This window comes from Sorex fumeus, unplaced genomic scaffold, assembly GCF_029834395.1.
Source record: "Sorex fumeus unplaced genomic scaffold, SorFum_2.1 ptg000006l, whole genome shotgun sequence".
NCBI classification, from domain to species: domain Eukaryota; kingdom Metazoa; phylum Chordata; class Mammalia; order Eulipotyphla; family Soricidae; genus Sorex; species Sorex fumeus.
Genome location: NW_026606063.1, coordinates 44,480,001 through 44,500,244, shown reverse-complemented (window position 1 = coordinate 44,500,244; position 20,244 = coordinate 44,480,001). Strand labels below are relative to the sequence as shown.

The 20,244-nt window shown below is 37.1% G+C and overlaps 1 protein-coding gene across 3 annotated transcripts in view; it reads left to right on the top strand.

Moving 5' to 3' along the window:
- MEIS1 (Meis homeobox 1) overlaps positions 1-20,244 on the top strand; it is a 147,145-nt gene that overhangs the window by 122,400 nt on the left and 4,501 nt on the right. For all 3 annotated transcript variants that reach the window (XM_056124952.1, XM_056124937.1, XM_056124944.1), the window contains exon 10: positions 19,414-19,472. In XM_056124952.1, the coding sequence (XP_055980927.1) occupies positions 19,414-19,472 (59 nt within the window). The remainder of the gene's footprint in view (positions 1-19,413; positions 19,473-20,244) is intronic.

The following is a 20,244-nucleotide window of genomic DNA, read 5'->3' as shown; positions in this document are numbered from 1 at the left end:
GGCTTTACTGTTTGCCTATTTTTACCTTTTATTGTGCCTTCATTCTCGACTGTTGCTACTACATATTTGAACTTAGTCTTTCAAATTGTTCTGGATGACACTGACCATCAATTTTACCTGTGCACCTAAATTCATAGATGTCTTCAATGTCAAACTAAGGACAGGGCAATTTCATGCAGTGAGAGGACCGGAAAGTGTTCTGTGTCCTGGAGAATATTCCCATTTGAGGACCAGGGAATGACAGAGTGAACTCTGTAATTAAGGGAGGTAGATGAGCTGTGGCTCGGATGGTTGTAACATAGGTTATTTCTCATCTTCCTCAGTGTTACTAGAACCCTTCCCCCATAAGTAAGGACCTCTCTAGAAAGTTGTAATACTGACCATCAAATACTTCTTTGAGAGGCCAGAGCAATAGTACAGTGGGGAGGGTGTTTGCTTTGCACACAGCCCACCGGGTTGGATCACCAGCATCCCATATGGTCCCTCGAGCACTGAGTGCAGAGCCAGGAATAGTCCCTGAGCACCACCAGGTGTGACCACCCAAAAAAAAAAACCAAAAAACAAAAAAATACTTCTCTGAATATTTTCAGACTTTACTCTAAGCTTCACACTAATACTCAACATATAACTTAAAAGTCACCTTTACTTAGTTACTTGGGATATGAATACAATCTGTTCCTTGCTGGCAATGAACTGCCTAGGTGTGGTCTCTCTACTTTTGTAAGGAGCTAGAAATAAGTTTGGATTAGATGTTTGCTTCCACCTCAGTGCTTTGTATTTGGTAGCTGTTTTCAACAATAACAATTTTGTTGAGAATATCCCCCAAATAATTAAAATTTACAAGAGAGATTGTTTCTCTTAACTTTGATAAATAATGCTACTTCCATGTTTGTCTTGAGACTTCCAACTGTTCATTTATTTTCTCCACAAATATTCTCCTTTCAAGGAGCTGAAAATTTGTTTATTTTCCTTTAAAAAAAAATTTAAGAAAAAACTCTGATGGAAAAATGGGAACCAGAGGTGTCTGAGGATCTTAAACTAGCATACTTGAGGGTTTGAAATGAGTATACTAAGAGGTTTGCATTTTACTGTATGTAATAAAAATAACACAAGGTATTTTGGGGGAACTTGTGAATATTTGCCCTGTGTTGAGCATCAGTCCACATTATTTCTGGAAGTAGTAATTAAGAAAAAAGACTCTGCCTTAGTATTTAGCATTTCCCCGTCACTTAATTTAGCCACTTAACTTTTAATTTTTTAAAAGATGTATCTTCTCTCTTGTATTTCTTAAAACTTGTTAACACAAATGTACATTTTGACGAATTATGAGTCACTGCTGAAGAGATTTAATAAAATGCTGAAGGGCAGGTTGGGTGTAGATCAGTCATAATTATTGGCAGTAACATAGTGTATCAAAATACATAGTATGTAAATGAAAAATATAAACTCATGTCTAGTTAGCTTGTCATAAGAAACCCTGCCCAATGCAGCTTTAAGTTATGTTTTGACTAAAAAATGCAACAAGAAAACTTTGGTAAGTTTTAATAGTTATTTCATTCAGCATTGAGCTAAATTTACACCTATTTAATTTCCATCACCATCACGATCATCCTGTTGTTTGTCGATGGCCACGAGCAGGCACCAGTAACATCTCCTTCGCCCTAACCCTGAGATTTTAAAAAGTGCCATATTCAAGAAGGGTTAGAAGAATGACATCCATCATTGTTACTGGTATTTGGCATATTGGGTACACAACGGGGAGTCTGCCAGACTCTGCCGTGTGGGCAGGTTACATTCGGTAGCCTGCCAGGTTGTCCAAAGTAAGAATGAGACAATAAGATGTCACACGGCCGCATTCACTTCTGGGAGCTGGGTTTTATAGTCTCTGGGTCTTGGCCATTGATGGGATTACAAAGCGCGGGGGGGGGGGGGGTGGGCAGGGAGGAGAGGGGCAGTTGGTGGGTGTGACCCCTGCCTACTGCCATAAGTAATATATACCAGCCAAGTGTGGGGGCAGGAGACTCTGCGCTGTTCTCTTCAGGGAGCTGGGTTTTAGTCTCTGGGTCTTGGCCATTGATGAGATTACACGGCACCAGGGGCAGTTGGTGGGTGTGACCCCTGCCTATTGCCATAAGTAATATATACCAGCCACTCCAAGCGGCCCCAGTAAGGACAGCCAGGCGCAGGGGCAGGAGACTCTGTGCTGTTCTCTTCAGGGAGCTGGATTTTAGTCTCCGGGTCTTGGCCATTGGATGGTGGCTGGTTCTGGAGGTCTTCTGCTGCCGGGGCTCTGCTCGGGGCGGGGAGGGAAACTCAACCTGCCCCCCTCCAAGGGGCCCCGGCAATATTACTTAATTGGCATAAGTAATATATACCAGCCGCTCTGAAATGTCAAAGAAGATGGGATTTGAGGAGATAAAAGGGGAAGAGATACAAATGAAACAGGGATAATTTATTTATTTATTTATTTATTTATTTATTTATTTTTAGAAACAGGGATAATTTAAATGTAAAAAAAACAAGACCAGGGGCTGGAACGACAGCACAGCGGGTCTAGCATTTGCCTTGCATGCACCCAACCTGGGATTGCGGGTTCAATTCCCAGCATCCCATATGGTCCCCTGAGCACCGCCAGGAGTAATTACTGAGTGCATGAGCCAGGAGTAACCCCTGTGTATCGCCGGGTGTGACCCAAAAAGCAAAAATAAATAAATTAAATAGATAAATAAATTTTTAAAAAAGACCAATTGGACTGATTAAGAGAAATTAAGAACTGTTAGGGCTGGGGATGTACCTCAGCTGCGAACCACGTGCTTTTACATAGATAATGCCATGGGTTTGGTCCCCAGTATCAAAAAAAAAAAAATAACTACAACAAAACTGTTGTAATTTTTTTGGGGGGTCAATTGTTAGAATACTTTACTTTAAAATTTTATTTTAAGAAAGCATAGGACCAGGGAAGTAGCTCTAAGGGCAAGAGTTCGTGCTTTATATTCAGGATTCAGATTCACTCCCCACTATCTCATGGTCCTCCTCTCACCAGTGGATGTGGCCCAAGAAACAATAAGCAAATCAAAGAAGAAATAAAGATAGGAGGAATTTTTTTTAATGGTTTTAAGGTCAGAGAAATAATATATAGGTCTAGGTGTTTGCCTTGCATGTAGCTAACCTCAGTTTAATCCCTGACACTTCCATATAATCTCCTAAACACCACCAAGAGTGACCCCTGAGCCCAGAATCAGGAGTAAACTCTGAGCACTGCCAGGTGTGCCACACCCCTGCCCTCCTCCTTCCCCCACTTCAAGAAATCTCCAAAAAGTATGTATAGGTGCTTTAGGACTGGGACCCTAGGGTGGAATGTGAAATTCATTCACTGATAAAATTTTATACTAACAAACTTCTTGAAAATTGATGTAATATGCAAATAATTTGGGCAAAGATTCTTTTTACCTATCTTATCTAAGTATGTGAAGTAACTGCATGTTTTAAACAATCAATTTCCATAACTAATTGCCCAAATACTTCCATATGCTATGTTGGGATAGATTTAGACTTCAAACATCAATTTGAAATATAATATTTGCTGTAAGTATATGTGTTCTCCTTTCTTCATTTGCTCCCTTACTTCCAATTATGATTTGATAAAAAATGATAAATGGTAATATTTGGGAATTTTTTTTTGCATTTCTGTTGGAAAATAACTGTTTTATCAGGCTGGTGAAGCATTACCAATATATGGCCTGTGTTGGTTAAGTAGAAATACCTTAAATTTTGAGACTTGATGTTTTTTGTGTATTTATATAGAATTTAAAAAACTATAAACCCAAAGTCAATAGCCAGTATTCTTTTTTCCCTGTGAATACACCATCTTATTTTTTATATTGAAAATGTGTGTGTAGAATGTCCAAATAAAAACTTGCTTTATTTTTCACAGCAGTGTGGCAGGCCTGGGAATTCCATGTGATGAAAACTTGTGCCTGTGATTGTATCTTGCTTGCTGGATGCCTCAGACACATACTGCCTCAGCAAAGTTTTAGCCTAGGGTGTATTGAATACATTTTACAGTTTCTTTGTTTACAACTTCTTACCCTGACACTTTCCCAACTGAGGCCTAACATTAAGTGTTAAGTGTTTATTCCTTTGCTCTTTTAGTAAGAAATACGATTTTTTAGGTGTAAAATATACAGTGTTTGTGGAATAAGGAATGTGATGTGAAGAGAAAAATCACTTTCCATCATTTGGGTGCATAAGATTCCAGGGAGTAACCTAACATCTGAGGTGACACTTTATGAAAGGATCAAAGCACTACAGTTCTCAGTTTTTAGTACACAGACCAGAATTTCCCAGTTACTTCATTTATTGCCTTCAAAACTGCAAAGCATTCAGGCATTGCTTCCGATTTATTCCTAGTGGGTGGGGACATGTATGTTATTCTTTGGGATATATGCCACTGGCAGGTAAAAATGTAAACTTATTTTTAAAAAATAGGATCTCCCTTATTACAATAAACAGATTCAGCTGTTAAAGGTTAAATTTCTTTCTGAGTTATGGTAATAACAGAGCAAATACTTTTATAAGTAATCAAAGATTCTATAAATATAGGTACCTCTGCAGATGTAAATGTTAAAACATTCACAAATTATCCGTTCAACGTCTGTGATGTAAAAATCAATAGGGGGTCAGAGGGTTTCATAGAATCGCTCTGCTTTTTCTTCCAACATAATTTAATAATACATTTTACAGATGTTGTTTAAACATTAGGCACAGATTGTTTTGTCAATAAAGCTAAATAGAGACATGACACAAAAGCAAGGAAAACAGATGTAAAAAAAAAAAAAGGATTGCATCACATAAGAGGCACTGGGTCATTTGTTTTCTTTTAAACTACAAAATAAAAGTGTAGGATGTATAGTGATTTTTTCCTTACCTGAGAATCGCCTAAGATGGAACAACTTCACACACAAAAGGTAATTTTATTAAGCAGGTGGTTTAACTTTTTCCCTTGAGAATTTAAGTGTAACCTATATTTAAGGTAGACTTCCTAATTGATCAATGAAGTAACAGGTGCAGTATTTTTGAAAGAAGAAAGAGAAGTAGAAATATAAATAGACTCACTCCCTGCACATTTCAGAAAGGGTTGTTGTTTCCTAAGCCATAGTTAATTGCTATGCTTTTCACCCTGAGTGTCAATTCTAATAATATTACCTTTTCAGGCGCTTACTCTGGGCTTAGATTATAGCAATCGGTAATACTCACTAGATAAAATACTGTCTAGTTGCTCATAAGAAAATATTGAAATCAGTCAAAAAATGTTTAGCTTGCATATTGCCTGAGACAGAGCTGGCAAAGTGCCAGCCAGGCAGGGTATTATTAGGAAAGCTGAGCAAATAGCTTGCAGAAAAAAAAAGAGCTGTGAATTTAGAAACCTTCAGGTATTGTCATGTCAGAGAGTCTTAGGAGTTCAACAGAGACACTGCTTTTGTCTGCAGGTTTAAAAAATTTCCAGCAAACAATTCGTCTTTGAAAATGATTCTACACTCTGTTAAATAGACTTGGTTGTAAGTTTTACACTCGCTAAGTTTACTCGGAGCTCTGCCCCACTGTGTTAAATAAACCACATTGTGAATATTAGAAAAGGTGGAATATGTAAGAAGGTAAATTTGGGAAGTCCCCTTCCTGTTTCCTGTCCAGCTATCTCCTCCAGCCACCTTTCAAAGACTATCTCTGACAGGGTTGGAGAGATAGTACATAGGATAAGGTACTTGCCTTGCATGTGGGTGACCTGGGTTTGATCCTTGGCATCCTTTATGGTCCCCAGAGCACAGCCAGAGCGATTCCTGCATTCAGAACCAGGAATAACCCCTGAGCATGACTGGGTATGGCACACACACAAACACACACACACACACACACACACACACACACACACACATACACACACACACAGACTCTGAGGTTTTTAGTTCAAGTAAAGAACTTAAAAGTGGAGTGGAACTTAAAACTTGAAACTTAGAGTGGAGAATCAGTACCACCTGAGGAACTATATCAGGACCATTGTCTGTGGAATTCACAAGCAATCCAGAGCTTAGTGAGTCGGGAGCCTTGATCTTGTCTGGTGGACTCCTTGTTTCTGACCTCCTGTGAGACCTTGCAAGGTGGTGAAACCAGTGACCTGCTGGTTGACTCTGAGGAAGTGTGTGGGTCAGCACACTTTGGAGCAAGTCCTCATTAAGCCAGATTTGCTGTCTCAGTATCTAGGCACAAGAATCTTGTTGAAGACATGGAAGGAATTTCTGATGTTTTCTACAGCCTGGCATAGCTTCATGAAGAGCTTCGGAAGTGAGGAGGATGAGAGGCCACAGAACTAGGTGGAAAAGCCCAGCTCCACAGGTGGCTAAGGAACAGATTCCCTCTAAGTCTTGTGACAACATGCACTTCACAGACGGAAGTTCAGGAAGAGAATGTTAGGAAATTTTTCACCTATCACCCTACCCCCAGTTGGATCTGTGTCCCAGCTCAATTTCCTTTATCTCCTCAGGCAACTGCATTTTCTGCCTGAAAAGGTCATGAGGACTCATCCTGGGATCCTAAGTTCTTTTTGGATCTCTGATGTTCTAGACTGTCTAATAAAGTGATCCAGTGAGAAGCAAGGTAGATGTTCTACAACTGACTTGGATTGCAGCTTTATAAACAAAACAGGAGCAAAGGGGTGAGGGGTGGGTTGTGGGGGAGACCAAGTCCTTTGAGAAACAACAGAAAATGAATTCAAAAGTTGTGACTTTTCTTCATCTTAAGCATAACATCACTCTGAAATAAAAACTCAATGAAATTAAACATTATCGTAAGACATGAAAAACATGTGTGCTGTCATTTTCGGATTCATAATGAAGATAAATCAGTTGTTTTTAACAGTGTGCAATGAGTCTATGAAGGGCATGACAGATAATAGGCTTGAAATTTCTGAAGTTATTGTACAGCAAAATTTGTTTTTTCCTCAGGCGTTCAATCTTTTCTCCAGTAATTTTGTACATGACAAACTTTTTAGTGGGTGCATTAATAATCTATAAGTAATGGGTTGTCAGGTGTCAGTTAGATAAGATTAAAAGACCGTTTAAGCATTATCCATTTGCTTCTTTGCCTGATTTTTATAGGTCAGGAGAAATAACTTTCTGAATTGTGGTTGTGTGTGTACGTTTTTGCCCCCACCCCTTCTCTGGCTCTGCTCCAGCGAGACATGGAAGAACTGTATTGCATGACATAAATCCTGTATGTGCGAGCAGATTTGAAACTCACACTGTGTGAATCAAGGGGACGAATGTCTCAGCTGTCTTCTGTAAACTTTTCCTTTTTAAAATGTTCCTCCTTTTCTTCTCAAAGGAAACTTTGTATGGGAAAACAGCCTCAGCTGAGAGCAACATTGAAGCTTTAAACATTAAGAGTTTCCTAGCAAGTCAGGTTTAGGTCTATTCTTGTCAAATCTGTCTTAAGTGTGTTTACATATAGTTTGCCTTTCTGGTATTTTCTGCTTGCACAGACCTGATCTCCACCTATTTTGTGTCAACAGTTGCTGAGGCTGGTGTTGGGTGATTAACCATTGAGCACTGAAGCACCGAGCTGTGCCCAAAGAAACTCGCTCCTCTCACTTACATCATCATCTTGCTCCAGGCTGCGCCTACATAAAACAAACAGCATTTCTTAGTGGTTAAAAAGTCAGCCTGAAATATTAAAAAATGGGGCAAATGTTGCCTCCTTGTTGAATAAAACAATTTTCTCAAAATATGGAGTGGAGCCAGGAGCATAGGGGAAGGAAGTGTTTCCGAGGGCAGCCGTTGTCTTGGATCTGGTTGCTTTGCTCCAGTGTGTGAATGCTTAGAGCATCGAGTAAATGCCTAAAGGTTTGCTTTGCTTCTTTAAAAAAAAATAAGAGGAAAGAGAACTTGGAAAATACGGAAACAAAAACAAACTCTCCAGCAACACGGATATTTGACAGATACTGGACTCTGCCTAGTCATTGCCCTCAGTCATTGTTATTTTCCTCTTTTTTTACTTTCATTCTTAGATGGGTTTTAAGTCAAGCCCATTCATATGGGGAATAATTAACCCTACAGGCTCTTGACACCTGAACAATAACAAATAAACAAAAACCTTAATCTGTTCCCATCCATGAGCTCAGCCCTTTTCCTTCTTACCCTCTTAACCATGTGACTCAGGGACCTTAATGCCTCACAAGATTAGATTCCATCATTGAAGAAGGGAAAAATGTTTCCTTTCTTAAACACATTAACCCTTTCAGGTCCATGGGGGTTTTTGATCTTGGATTCTAAATGTAACAATTCAAAAATGCATTTCCTGCTTCGGGGTGATTTTTTTAGCACATCGATGAAGTCATGTTTTTTTAAAATAGTATATTGCGTTGGGATGGAAATTAAATGAACTATCTGGATTTCATTTACATACAAATTTTTAGTATTTTCTATTGTGGGGTGTTGATTTGAATGCAAGCCAATAGTTTTGAGGGTTATTGCCTGTTTGGAGGGTTTTGTTGGCCTATATCACTAGAACATCTGCTATAGTTGATTTTATTTGATCAAGTTTAGGTCAGAGTTCAGATGTATTTGGAAAGGGGAGGAAGTGAGGAATGTTGGAAAGCTAACGAAAAGGATTGTATGCATCAAAAATGAGAGATTTCAGCCCCCATGGGTGGTCACCTGACAGTATTATTTGCAGGAAGTAAAGTACAGTAGGTTATGATTCTCATCCTCAGTCAAATCAGGCGGAAAGGGATTGATGGGGGTGGAATCAGCATATCAGGCACACAATGAGTGAATGTAACTTTTTTTTAAAAAAAGCATATTAAATTAGCGATTTATTTTAACCAGACTATTTCCTTTGAAATTGTAGATGACAAGGGTATTTTTGAATATGAAATTTATCAGAAGGGAGCTTGGATTAACACTTTAGAATCACCTTGCCACAGATGACAGTCTGTATCTCGATAGGATTTAAGTCAGTTGGCAGGTGCAGCTCTAAGGACCTTGTCTTGTTAAGCTACTAATTAGAAACAAGGAGGGGGCTGATCCCTCTTCCAGTATCTCCTTCAACCCACCACTCTGCATTTATTTTTTAACACTTTCATTGAGTTATAATTGATAAAGTACGCAATTCACCCACTTAAGGTATATAACTAAATGGTTTATAGGATGTTCACAAATAATTGCAACTATCCTTATAGTCAATTTTGGAACATTTTACCATCTCAAAAATTTGAAATTTTAGCTATCATCCCTATTCATGCATCCATCCTATCATCTCCTAATAAGCACTAATCTACCTTCTGTCTCTATAAATGTGCCTACTTAGACATTGTAGATAATTACGATCATGTATGTAAATGTGCTCTTTACATTGATAAGATTTATTCATGTGGTATGTGGTCTTGTGGCTAGCTTCCTTCATTCACCATCATATTTTCAAGTTTTATCTATGCTGCAGCATGAGTTCCTAGTATTTCATTCTTCTGTAGGACTGAATATTGTTCTGTTGCATGGATGGGCCACATTTTGTTTACATACTCATTAGTTGATGGACATTTGGACTATTTACATCTTTTGCTACAATAAGAATTTACATACAAGTTTGTTACCATTATTTTTTGAATCATAAAGAATAAGATCTCAGAAAATTCTTTTGTTAAGTTTAACAGTTTTCAAAGTGCTTTTCATAAACATTAACTCATTTGATCATTTCAACACTGTAACCTAATAAATACTCCTCTGATCAGAAAGCCAGTAAGTCACATTTTCCTGCTCAGTCCTTGTATTCATCTGTTCCATTGCCATGGGAACTAATCCTAGCAATATTTGGGGCCACCACCCAGTCCTGGATGGCAAGACATGTGGGCCCAGGGAACAAACCACGGGTAAGGTGTATGCTCTGCCTACTGTTTGAGCCACATTCCTGCTTTCCCTACTCAGTTCTTATACTTTTAACTAGACATCATGATAACTCTCCCTACTCTGTGTTTCGATTGTGATGCTCATGAGTGATGTAGCTCAAAGAGGAGAAAAACCACTCAGAATCACTCAGTCTACAGGTGCTTCAAAATTTCTCTTTCTATGACCTAGAGAAGCATGATTGTTTTTCAAATATTTTGACAATTTGCTAGTTTTATCTTCATTTAAAAGATTTTGGCATGTGCCTTAATTGCTAGTTTTTTAAATCCATATACATGGTTCCATTTGTGATTAAGCACCTAAGGTTTTTACACATTGTTATATACCGATTATAGTTTTGATGTTAAGCTTTACTAATTGAAACAACAATGAGGGAGAGGGGTTAAGGCATTTGCCTTATAAAAGCATCTCCCTGGTTTCCTCTCTGGTTGGCACCATATTACGGTCTCCCAAGCACTGTCAGAATGACCCATGGGCATAGAGGCAGGAGTAACCCCTTAGCATCTTTGGGTGTGGCCCAGACCATAATCCCCCTCAACCTTCCCCACCCCAAGAAATTGCAGTAAACATTCTAAGATATAGATACATGCCTCCAATTGTGGAACCATTAGTGTAATATTATAAGAATGAATCTGTGACCAAGTAATAGTAGAAATTTTTACAATACTTTGTAGTAAATTTTAAGACGCCCTCTTTTCACATCAGTAGTGATTCCAGGCCAGGGTAGTTTTTAGTTAATGAAGACTCAGGGAGCTGGGACAACTAAAAGAGAGGTCCTGGAGAAAGAAAGAATATAGAGATATGCCAACATAGTACTGGAGAGTCTAATATCTCAAATATGCTGGGCAGTCACATTTCTAACAGTTACAGTCATCCAGGGGGTGTTTTATTTGGGTGCCTTTTTGATCATTAGGGTAAAAATGACACCATTTTCCTGAGACATTTATGGTTATGCCTACTGCATAAAATGGCACATCTGGTGCCATTGCCAGGAGTGTTCCTTAAACACAGAGTCAGGATTAAGCCCTAAATACCACCAGATATGGCCTTACCCCATCCTCTTAACAATGAGGAAAATAATTCAACTTAAAACAAAGAGTGATGTATCTATTTTCTAAGATATTATGATTTCTATTTTAGCTTTTTTATTACTATAGAAAAATTTTGCTATTTCATCCTATTGCTTATACAGATTGCTAAATGATCAATTTAATTCTAAAGGCTGTAAGCAAGCCACTATTCTTATTCTTATAAATAAATACAAATTTCACAATCCATCATACTTAAATTAATATCTTATAAATAGCATATTATTACCTTTGTGTTATATGAATACTTGTTAGTGATTCTTAAAATATTTTTGTGTTTAAGATACTTTGTGTCTATTAAATATCTCTAATGAAATTTGTTTGTTAAATATCTTTAAATATCTTTAATGAACACATTAGATATTTTGAGCTGTTCACTGCTTCATATACTAGGTCTAGTGAGAGATATTCCCACAATTCATTTCACTGAATTTGGAATCTAGGACTTTAATCATCTAAGGCAGCAGGCAGTGGCAAAGGAAATGAAGACCTCCTCTCAAGGAAACCCCACACCTTTACTTTGAGCTCAAGTCATATTAAAGGATTTGGCATGTGTATAGCACAGTGGTAGGGCATTCGCCTTACAAGCGGCCAACGTGGCTGACCCGAGTTCGATTCCTCTGCCCCTCTCGGAGAGCCCGGCAAGCTACCGAGAGTATCTCACCCGCATGGCAGGGCCTGGCAAGCTCCCCGTGACGTATTCGATATGCCAGACACAGTAACAACAAAGTCTCCAATGGAGACGTTACTGGGCCCGCTCGAGCAAATCGATGTGTATATTTTTCTAGAATAAAAAATTAGTTTGCATCTTGCTCTCAAGGAAATCTTTCTGTAATATGTATGTACTAAGTGATGAAGTATTTGAAAGTTCTTTTGTGATGTGAAGTGCAAAGTAGTACATGGATTTTGTTATTACTTTGCATTATAATTTTCAACTTATAAGTGACTTGTTCACTTGTTGCTTTGAAGAGACTTTTATATGTAATCAGTTTGTCCCATTGACTTAGATAACGTCAGTTTCTAGAGGAATTTCGAGAAATATACCCATTACTGTTACACAAGGGGAATCTTTTCGGACTGCTGATTGGTGGCTTTGTTGTGATTCGAGCAAATTCCAGTATTATGTTTTTAGAGTAGATGAAGAACAGAGCATGTGCCCCCTTCTCTTTTGTCCACCCCTCAATCAACCCTCACCCCGCTGCACACAGATGATGGAGCACAGTCTTGGAACTGTCAGATTCTCGAGGAGGTAGAGAAACTAGAAGAAGGAGCCAAAAACATGATTTCATAAGGTTTGACTTGAGATTGATTCAATTTTCCTAGAATATTTTAAAATCACATTTCATGAAGTTTTACTTTAGAAAGGGAGTATAGAAGGTTTGAACCCCAAATATCACCAATCATGGCTCATTAATTCCAATAAGTAAATCTAAAAGAAAGAGTTCCAACAAAAGATTTTGAACTTGACTTCTTGTGTAAAGAAACAGAGTTATTTGGAAAATAGCTACAACTCTTTCCCTGAATGGTTTGTTTATAAATCATGCCTTCAAGTTATTAAGAAATGCTGACTTTAAAAAATGTAGTATATATACTTTTATTTAGATGACTGTGATAAAATTGAAAGAAATGCTTCATCAAGAAAATTCATGGAATAGAAAAAGGCCAAAATTCTGGAATTCAGCAGCTATCTTCTAATGTGAAGACTGTCCACAAGGCTTAATTCTTTAAAAATGTTTATAGAAATTATATAAAATGAAGTATATATTGAGTATCCATCTTTATATCTTATATATTTTATTAAAGAATAGAGCATTTAGATCTAGTATTAAAAACAAATTTAATTATGCATGGTATTAGTTTTTATTTCTAAGTATGTTTAGGTATTCCTAATTATACATTAAAGTTAAGATTATAATTAATACTTTCTTTAATCACGATCATGATCACGACCATCCTGTTGTTCGTTGATTGCCTCGAGCAGGCCCCAGTAACGTCTCCTTCATCCTAGCCCTGAGATTTTTTAAAAAGTGCCATATTCAAGGCTCTTTCAGGGCTAGGAGAATGAGACCCATCACTGTTACTGGTATTTGGCATATTGGGTACGCCATGGGGAGCTTGCCAGACTCTGTCATGTGGGCAGGTTACATTCGGTAGCCTGCCAGTTTGTCCAAGTAGTAATGAGATAATAAGATGTTACAATAAGATGCCGCACGGCCACAAATGCAGCCGCGTGCTTCTGGGAGCTGGGTTTTATAGTCTCTGAGTCTTGGCCGTTGATGGGATTACAGGGCGCCAGGGGGCCAGTTGGTGGGTGTGACCCCTGCCTACTGGAATTTGGAGGATCTGGGTGGAGGATGCTCAGCCCCGATCCGAGCAGGCTTGGAGATCTCAGCCCTGGGACCCTTTGTTCCTTGGCCAGTACCTTCATGCGTGTGGAGAGTGGTCTCAGCATGGTGGTAGCTGGTTCTGGAGATCTTTGGCTGCTGGAGCCCTGGTCGGGGCGGGGAGGGAAACTCAACCCGCTCCCCTCCAAGGGGCCTGGGTGAGGACAGCCGGGCGTGGGGGCAGGAGACTGCGCTGTTCTCTTCCGGGGGCTGGGTTTTATCATCTTTACTAACGTATCTTGTTGTTTAATGGATATTTTCTAAACATATGATCATTTTAGTTTCTCTGACATAGAAGGATATTGTAAAATGGTATTTCTTCATACTCAAATCCACCTTCCTGCCGAGTATTCACTTTTCCCTCATTGGCAAGTGCTATGGGAATGATAAAGTCATGCCATTGTTGAGAAACAACAGTTTGGTTTTATGTGTGTTTATTGAGTTGTCTGTGCCATATTACAGTAACAAAATGTGAACTCCCCTTAATCATCACTGAATAAGTAGACTTTTAAGCACTAAAAAATAGAATTGAAAATAAGTGAAAATGTCATTCCTGAATATGAGCAAGCAATTCTTCCTTACTCTTTTGGTCATTATTAGTGAGGAAACATACATGCCCGTACAAGAATATAGGAAAAGGTCAAAGCTAAGTGGACATGCTGCCTGTAGAACTGGGAAAATGTAGTTAGCTTGTGCTTTGGTCTTAATGGATGCTCACTATGTTCTCTGTAGCCTCTGGTTCTCACGGAGAGGAAACTAAACTTAGCAATCTAGTTTTGTGGGAAGTAAGCAGGGCAAGAAATAGAGGATAAACTAAAGGACAAAGGTCAGCTTTAGAAAGCTGTTTTACCAGATCTTGCTCAGAAAACTATTCAGTATTCAGAAACTAAGAATGATAATTGATAGGTGGAATTATTAGAATGAAAAAAAATTAGAGTCTAAAGACAAACATCTAGAGGGCAAAGAAAGAATAAAGCAAAGTTTCTGTATTTTTTGTTAGCATCAATCATGAATTATTTCTTATTCTTATCTGGTTAATATTTTTAGAATACAAAGAGTAAAACTGAATTTTGAGATAATCCCACAAGTGAAATTTTGATGATTTTGCGCTTTCAGTCTCTCACTCTTCCTTGGTAGGATTTGAGTCTTAAACAGTAACTAGAAGAAAAGAAATACATCTCTTTTATTGAATAAAAGTATAAAACCAATTTATTATCTTATTTCTATTTGTGAAATTTTGTGGGTGAGGGGAAAGATGATAGTATTCTCATAGGAAGAAATTAGTTTCTGTGAGAAAGGGAAATAGAAGAATTCTTTCTGTAATTCAGACTAATGTAATCTTTAGAGTTACAGTTATTAGAAAGAACTTCATAAAAGATTGTTTTCAAAGAAAAGTTAGATTAAAAATAAAAATATATATATGCATGTTCATGTTCATAATGTAACATGAAAAGGTAAACATTTCAAAGCCTTTAGAGCATATCTCTTTAAGGTGATTAGTTATTGTCTTTTTAGGTGCTCAATGTATGGCAAATTTGAGCTAAGCTCTATCAGACTGAGATAAAAAATGATTTAATGAGTCAGGAAAACTTTTGTGTCATATATTACCAATAATATGCATCTAAGTTTTAAGAACTATAAGGTTTAGACCTCAGTTGTATCATTATAATGTTTTCCTATTACAACTCCAAACTGAAAAATCCTGAATCTTATTAAATATAGAAAATTCTAAAGATTATTTATTTCATGATATATTTCATGTTAAACTATTTGATGGTGGTTGGAGAATGTATTTTCGATTATGTTTTTAGAATTGGAATTTTGTTATTACATCCAAAATATCTCTATAGAGAACAAAAGGGAATGCCCTGCCACAGAGGGAGGGTGGGATAGGGGGTTGGCGGGGGGGGGGGGGGGCGGGAAGGAATACTGGGATCAGTGGTGATGGAGAATGGGCACACCAGGGTTGGGTACTCGATCATTGTATAACTGAAACCCAAGCACAAAAATTTGTATCTACAACTGTACCTCATGGTGTTTCACTAATAAAAATTTTAAAAAATAAAAATAAAACAAAATCCTAAATATTAAAAAAACTCTATAAAACCAATTTCTTCTTATGTTTGTGCTGTAATATTTTTCTAATTTATACTGGGACACATGTTAAATAATGGTTTTACTACTGTTTCTTGAAATGAGAGGTATTTTAAGAAGGAAATATGTTTGTGTGAGTTTATGTAAAATCTAAAGATCTTATTTTGTGGTACAAAGTTTAGAAAATTCTTTATAATTTAGAACCTTTCACAATGGGAATTAAAGCATTCTGTCACAAAAGGAGGGAGGATGAGACACAAGGTCAAAGGGCATTTTAGAAACAAACAGCTGGACCAGTTTATTTAAACAGATACAGGGATGGGGGAACTGACCTCTGTTTGACTTATAGTGGGAGGAGCAAGAATGTCATTTTATTACTTTGCCCAGAAGGAAAATGTTTTTGTATCTGAATTCAGTCTGAAGCTGTCCCAACACATGGCTTTGCTGTACATAGCATAATTACATAAAGTACATATAAGAGTCTAAGATAATGATGAGATAAACTAAAGACAATCAAATGTTGAGATGGTTTGAGATTGGAAAGATGATAATGTTTTAATATATTTTCCTGCTATTAAATATTTTTAGATAAATATATCCATGATAAGAGATGGTAAATAAAAGATATCCACACCAGATAATGATGTGTTTTCTATAAGAATAGAAATTAGGGACCAGAGAGATAATACAGAGGAAGAGCACTTGTCTTGCATGCAACTGACTCTGGGTTGATTCCTGGCACTCATATAAATACCACCACTTATCTCTGAGCACTCCTAGGTGTGGCCCAAACCATCCATACTCCCCCGAAAAGAATAGGAATCTCAGAAACATTTTGAGAGCTTATTATGTCCATAGGTATTGATAATATTCATTATATTGAAAGTGGCATTCAATTAAAATGTTCTAGAGTATACCTACTAATATGATCAGAGAAAGTAATGAGGTATTTTTAGGTTTTTACTGTTTGGTAGTTTTAATTTCATTAGTCAATGATCTCCCATTTTGATACCTACATGTCCTATAGATTGCCTAAATTTGTGTTGTCAATGACAACAAATGATGATTGCTAATAAAAAAGGAAACAAATAGCACTTAGCACCTGTGGGTCCTTAGCTAAGATACTGTGATGTGGTATAAGCTCTCTATTGGGGAATAACTGCATTTAGTTCTGTCTAGTAGAGACCTTCAGAAGAACAGAGACAAAGTATCGTTAAGCAGAAAGTGGTTCACATGGTGAGTGACCTCAAAATTCTAGAACTCACAGTTAAAAGTTACTTAAGAATCATGAATATTTAACCTAGGAAAAAGAGGGGCATAATCGCTATAGTATACATATTTGAAAAACGGCCCTATGGAAGTAAGGTTAAACGTATTTCAGTTATCGCATAGTCCTATTGATGAAATGATTTTATTTTTTATTTAGTCATTTATTGTTTGGGGGGCTACACCTGATGATGCTCAGAGCTTACTCCTGGCTCTATGTTCAGAGATTATCCCTATGGTTCCATGGTATTTATTTATGAATAATGAAATCCTACCTGAGTTGGTTATTATGAATTGGTCCCTGGAAATCTGAATATAAAAGTGTGAAAGAGGCAAACTTTGAAATAGAACTCTAAAACTTCTTACTGTATACTTAACTTTGTTTGAAGAAGCAATACACTCATCGATACATTCCAGTCTCTAGGGGCTGGAAAGATAGTACAGCGGGTAGGCTGACTTACCTGAGTTTTATCCCAGGCACTCCATATGGTTCCCTGAGATCTGCCAGGAGTGATCCTTGAGCTCAGAGTCAGGAGTAAGCCCTGGGGATGATGCCCTGCCCCTCCCCACCCATATGGCTTCCTCTACCCAACCCCAAATTCCAGAAATGTTTCCTTCTGTTTATACCCTGATTCAGCAATCGGGTTGTTGCATGGCACAGAACCCATTAAGTTTTAGATAACACTTTTTTTATGGAATATTTTAGATGTATGGCACTGTAAAATTGACCATGCATTGGTTAGGATGTTAGAGAATGTGTCATTGGTGAAAATTTTAACATCTTTTAGATAATTTGTGATTTCAAATAAGTAAATTTCTTTGAGCTTTAACTTTCTTCAGTTTAAAAGAAGTCATCCTATTAAATAATATAAATTATATTCATATTATAATGTTTTTAAAAGGACTCTCAAAAGTTACAGAGTTCCTTCCCTCAAAGAACCTACAGATTATGAGCAGTACCATAGATAAAGAGCTGATTTTGCTCTTTTACCTATGTTAGTTACTATGAAAATTACTTTTGGTATATGCAGAATATTAATATTAAATAATTTTCTAATTGGTCATGCAGTGAAGGCAGCTAATGAAAAAGCAGATTTTTTTTTCATTTTAATTAGTTATTTCACATGGTGTTTGTGCTACACCTGTGCTTATAATGAGAATGGAGAATTAATCTAACCTTCTGCTCACATGATTCCAATTTTCATGGTTTATACAAGATAATGATAACCTGATTTGCAACAGAATTTGTTGTAGATCTGTGTTTTAAATATTTTTATTAGTAGTTCAGGGACTTAATATATGAATACTGATATACAATGAATAAGAGCTAGCACCAAGTGTCCTTTTAGTCAGATTCCAGTTTCACTATTTATTTTAATTACTTCTAAAACAATAAAAGGGCATAAAGATCACAAGGTAATAAGAATCAAGTTTTTGTGAAGTATTATTTTTATTTTAATAACCTTTTCCTTTTTGTTGAATGGTTGGGTTTGAGGAACTATTTTCTTTCCAGAACTAGTAAACTTACAAATTAGAATTCATATTGATGTATAAATTATTTAATTATTAATAGTTCTTATGAAACTTTTCATTGTATTTTAATGTTTGATATATTTAAATCTAAGTTGAGTTGAGTACTAAAAGAAATGAACTATTCAGAATCTGATATGTTCTATTCAATTTCAGTATTTGATGTCTAATTCTTACCATTACATAGTATGAAGGGCTAATAAGAAATTTTATGAAGGTAAAGTTGGAGAGTTTATATTAACTACTAAAATTTTTTCAGCAGTTAACTTTTCTTTGAGGGCCTCCATAAACTGTACCCCCAAATCTTACTAAGACATTTAAGTGACTTAGATGTCTTAATATAGTCTTAAAATAAATTTCAGGATTAGCTGGAGAAAGCAAGATTATAAATTCAATTACTGTATTGCTGTGACCTTGCCTTGACCTTAGACTATGCATAAAGGGGGTGGGCGAAGAAAAGAAAAAAGAAAAGCCACCCCAAGAAATCTCTACAAGGAATGAATTTCTCTGAAGTCCCCACCAGTGTGAGTTAGTAGTGATAAACTCCAGACATTCGCTCATTTGATGGTGTGCTGCTGTCCCAGTTCATTATCTTAATAGTGGGCATTAAAATAGAATTAGGTTTGCGAGAGGTAGGGAAGGTTTTGATAAAATTGTAAAAAAAGAAGTCAGAGAACATAAGATTGAAATGTTACTAATTAGGAGAAGTAACATATGTCCTATGAACATCTTGCTCTCTACGTTGAATTTCTCTCCCCTTGCAATTGAAAAGAGTGGTGGCTAATATTATTTCCTGAAAACTCTGCTAATTCCCCCATGAAAAGATGAAATGGAAGTGTCCAACTGTGGTAAAACAGGCAAACATAAATCAACTCAGAAACCCCAAGCCTGTGTACTCAGAGGTCACTGGGGGTTACGGGTTCTGCAGTATGTGAACTGCACATAGAGCCGTAGAGAGAACCAAGGAGGCCTCATTTTGCCAAAATCTCGCTTTGCTCTCACTGTGGTTCTTCCTTTCCACATCCTCTCCTCTTCTTAATGCCCTCTACCCTTTCTATTTTAAAGGAATAATAATTTGCTCTAATTTCTTGGTTCCAGGTTTATTAATGCCCGGAGAAGAATAGTGCAGCCCATGATAGACCAGTCCAACCGAGCAGGCAAGTCCCCCATAGTGACTGTATTCAAGTCACGCAAGCGAAAACCATCCTCAAGCCATTCACTGGGAGGTCTGCTACCTGGTAAATAAACTGGGAGTGAGTGCTAGGAGTGCCTGGCAATTAAAATTTAAACCAGTTTTGTTTCATAACAGCACTAATCAATTTAACATCATTATAAAACGTTTGGAGAAGATGGGGGAGGGGGGAGAAAAACCAACAGAGAAAAGCAACTCTTAAATCATATGCTCAGTTACAATATTCTTTGTACACATTCAATATATTAATGTTATTTTTTTTCTGAGTTTGCCTTCCTAGCTTTTTTCTGCTACTATGACCACTCCCTGGTGCATGGCTTGGTGTGGAATTGCTGTAAACTTTATTACCTGTCAAAAGGGCAAAGGGGTCAGGATCGCTTGTGGGACTCAGTAAAGTTCAAAGACATTCAATGAGGTAGAGCTTTTGTGTGCTTTAATAACCCAAGGCAGCTTACTTCTGAAGCAGCTTTTCATGTACAGTTAAAACATGGGATTCAGGTAGCGGTATAAACAGACCGTTCGGTTCTTATTTCTTAGGTCTTCTCTTGTTAATATCCATCTTTTGGTGTTCAATGGTTTGGAAACTTTTTTTTTCAAATCATTAACTTAAAATAGCAATGCTTATATGAGATCCAGACTTGCTGTTTTAAAAAATTACACCCTCCGCCAAATCTGTGTATAATTCATTTTCATATTATAATATATTAGTAAAATTATTGGTAGAATTTATTTACTAG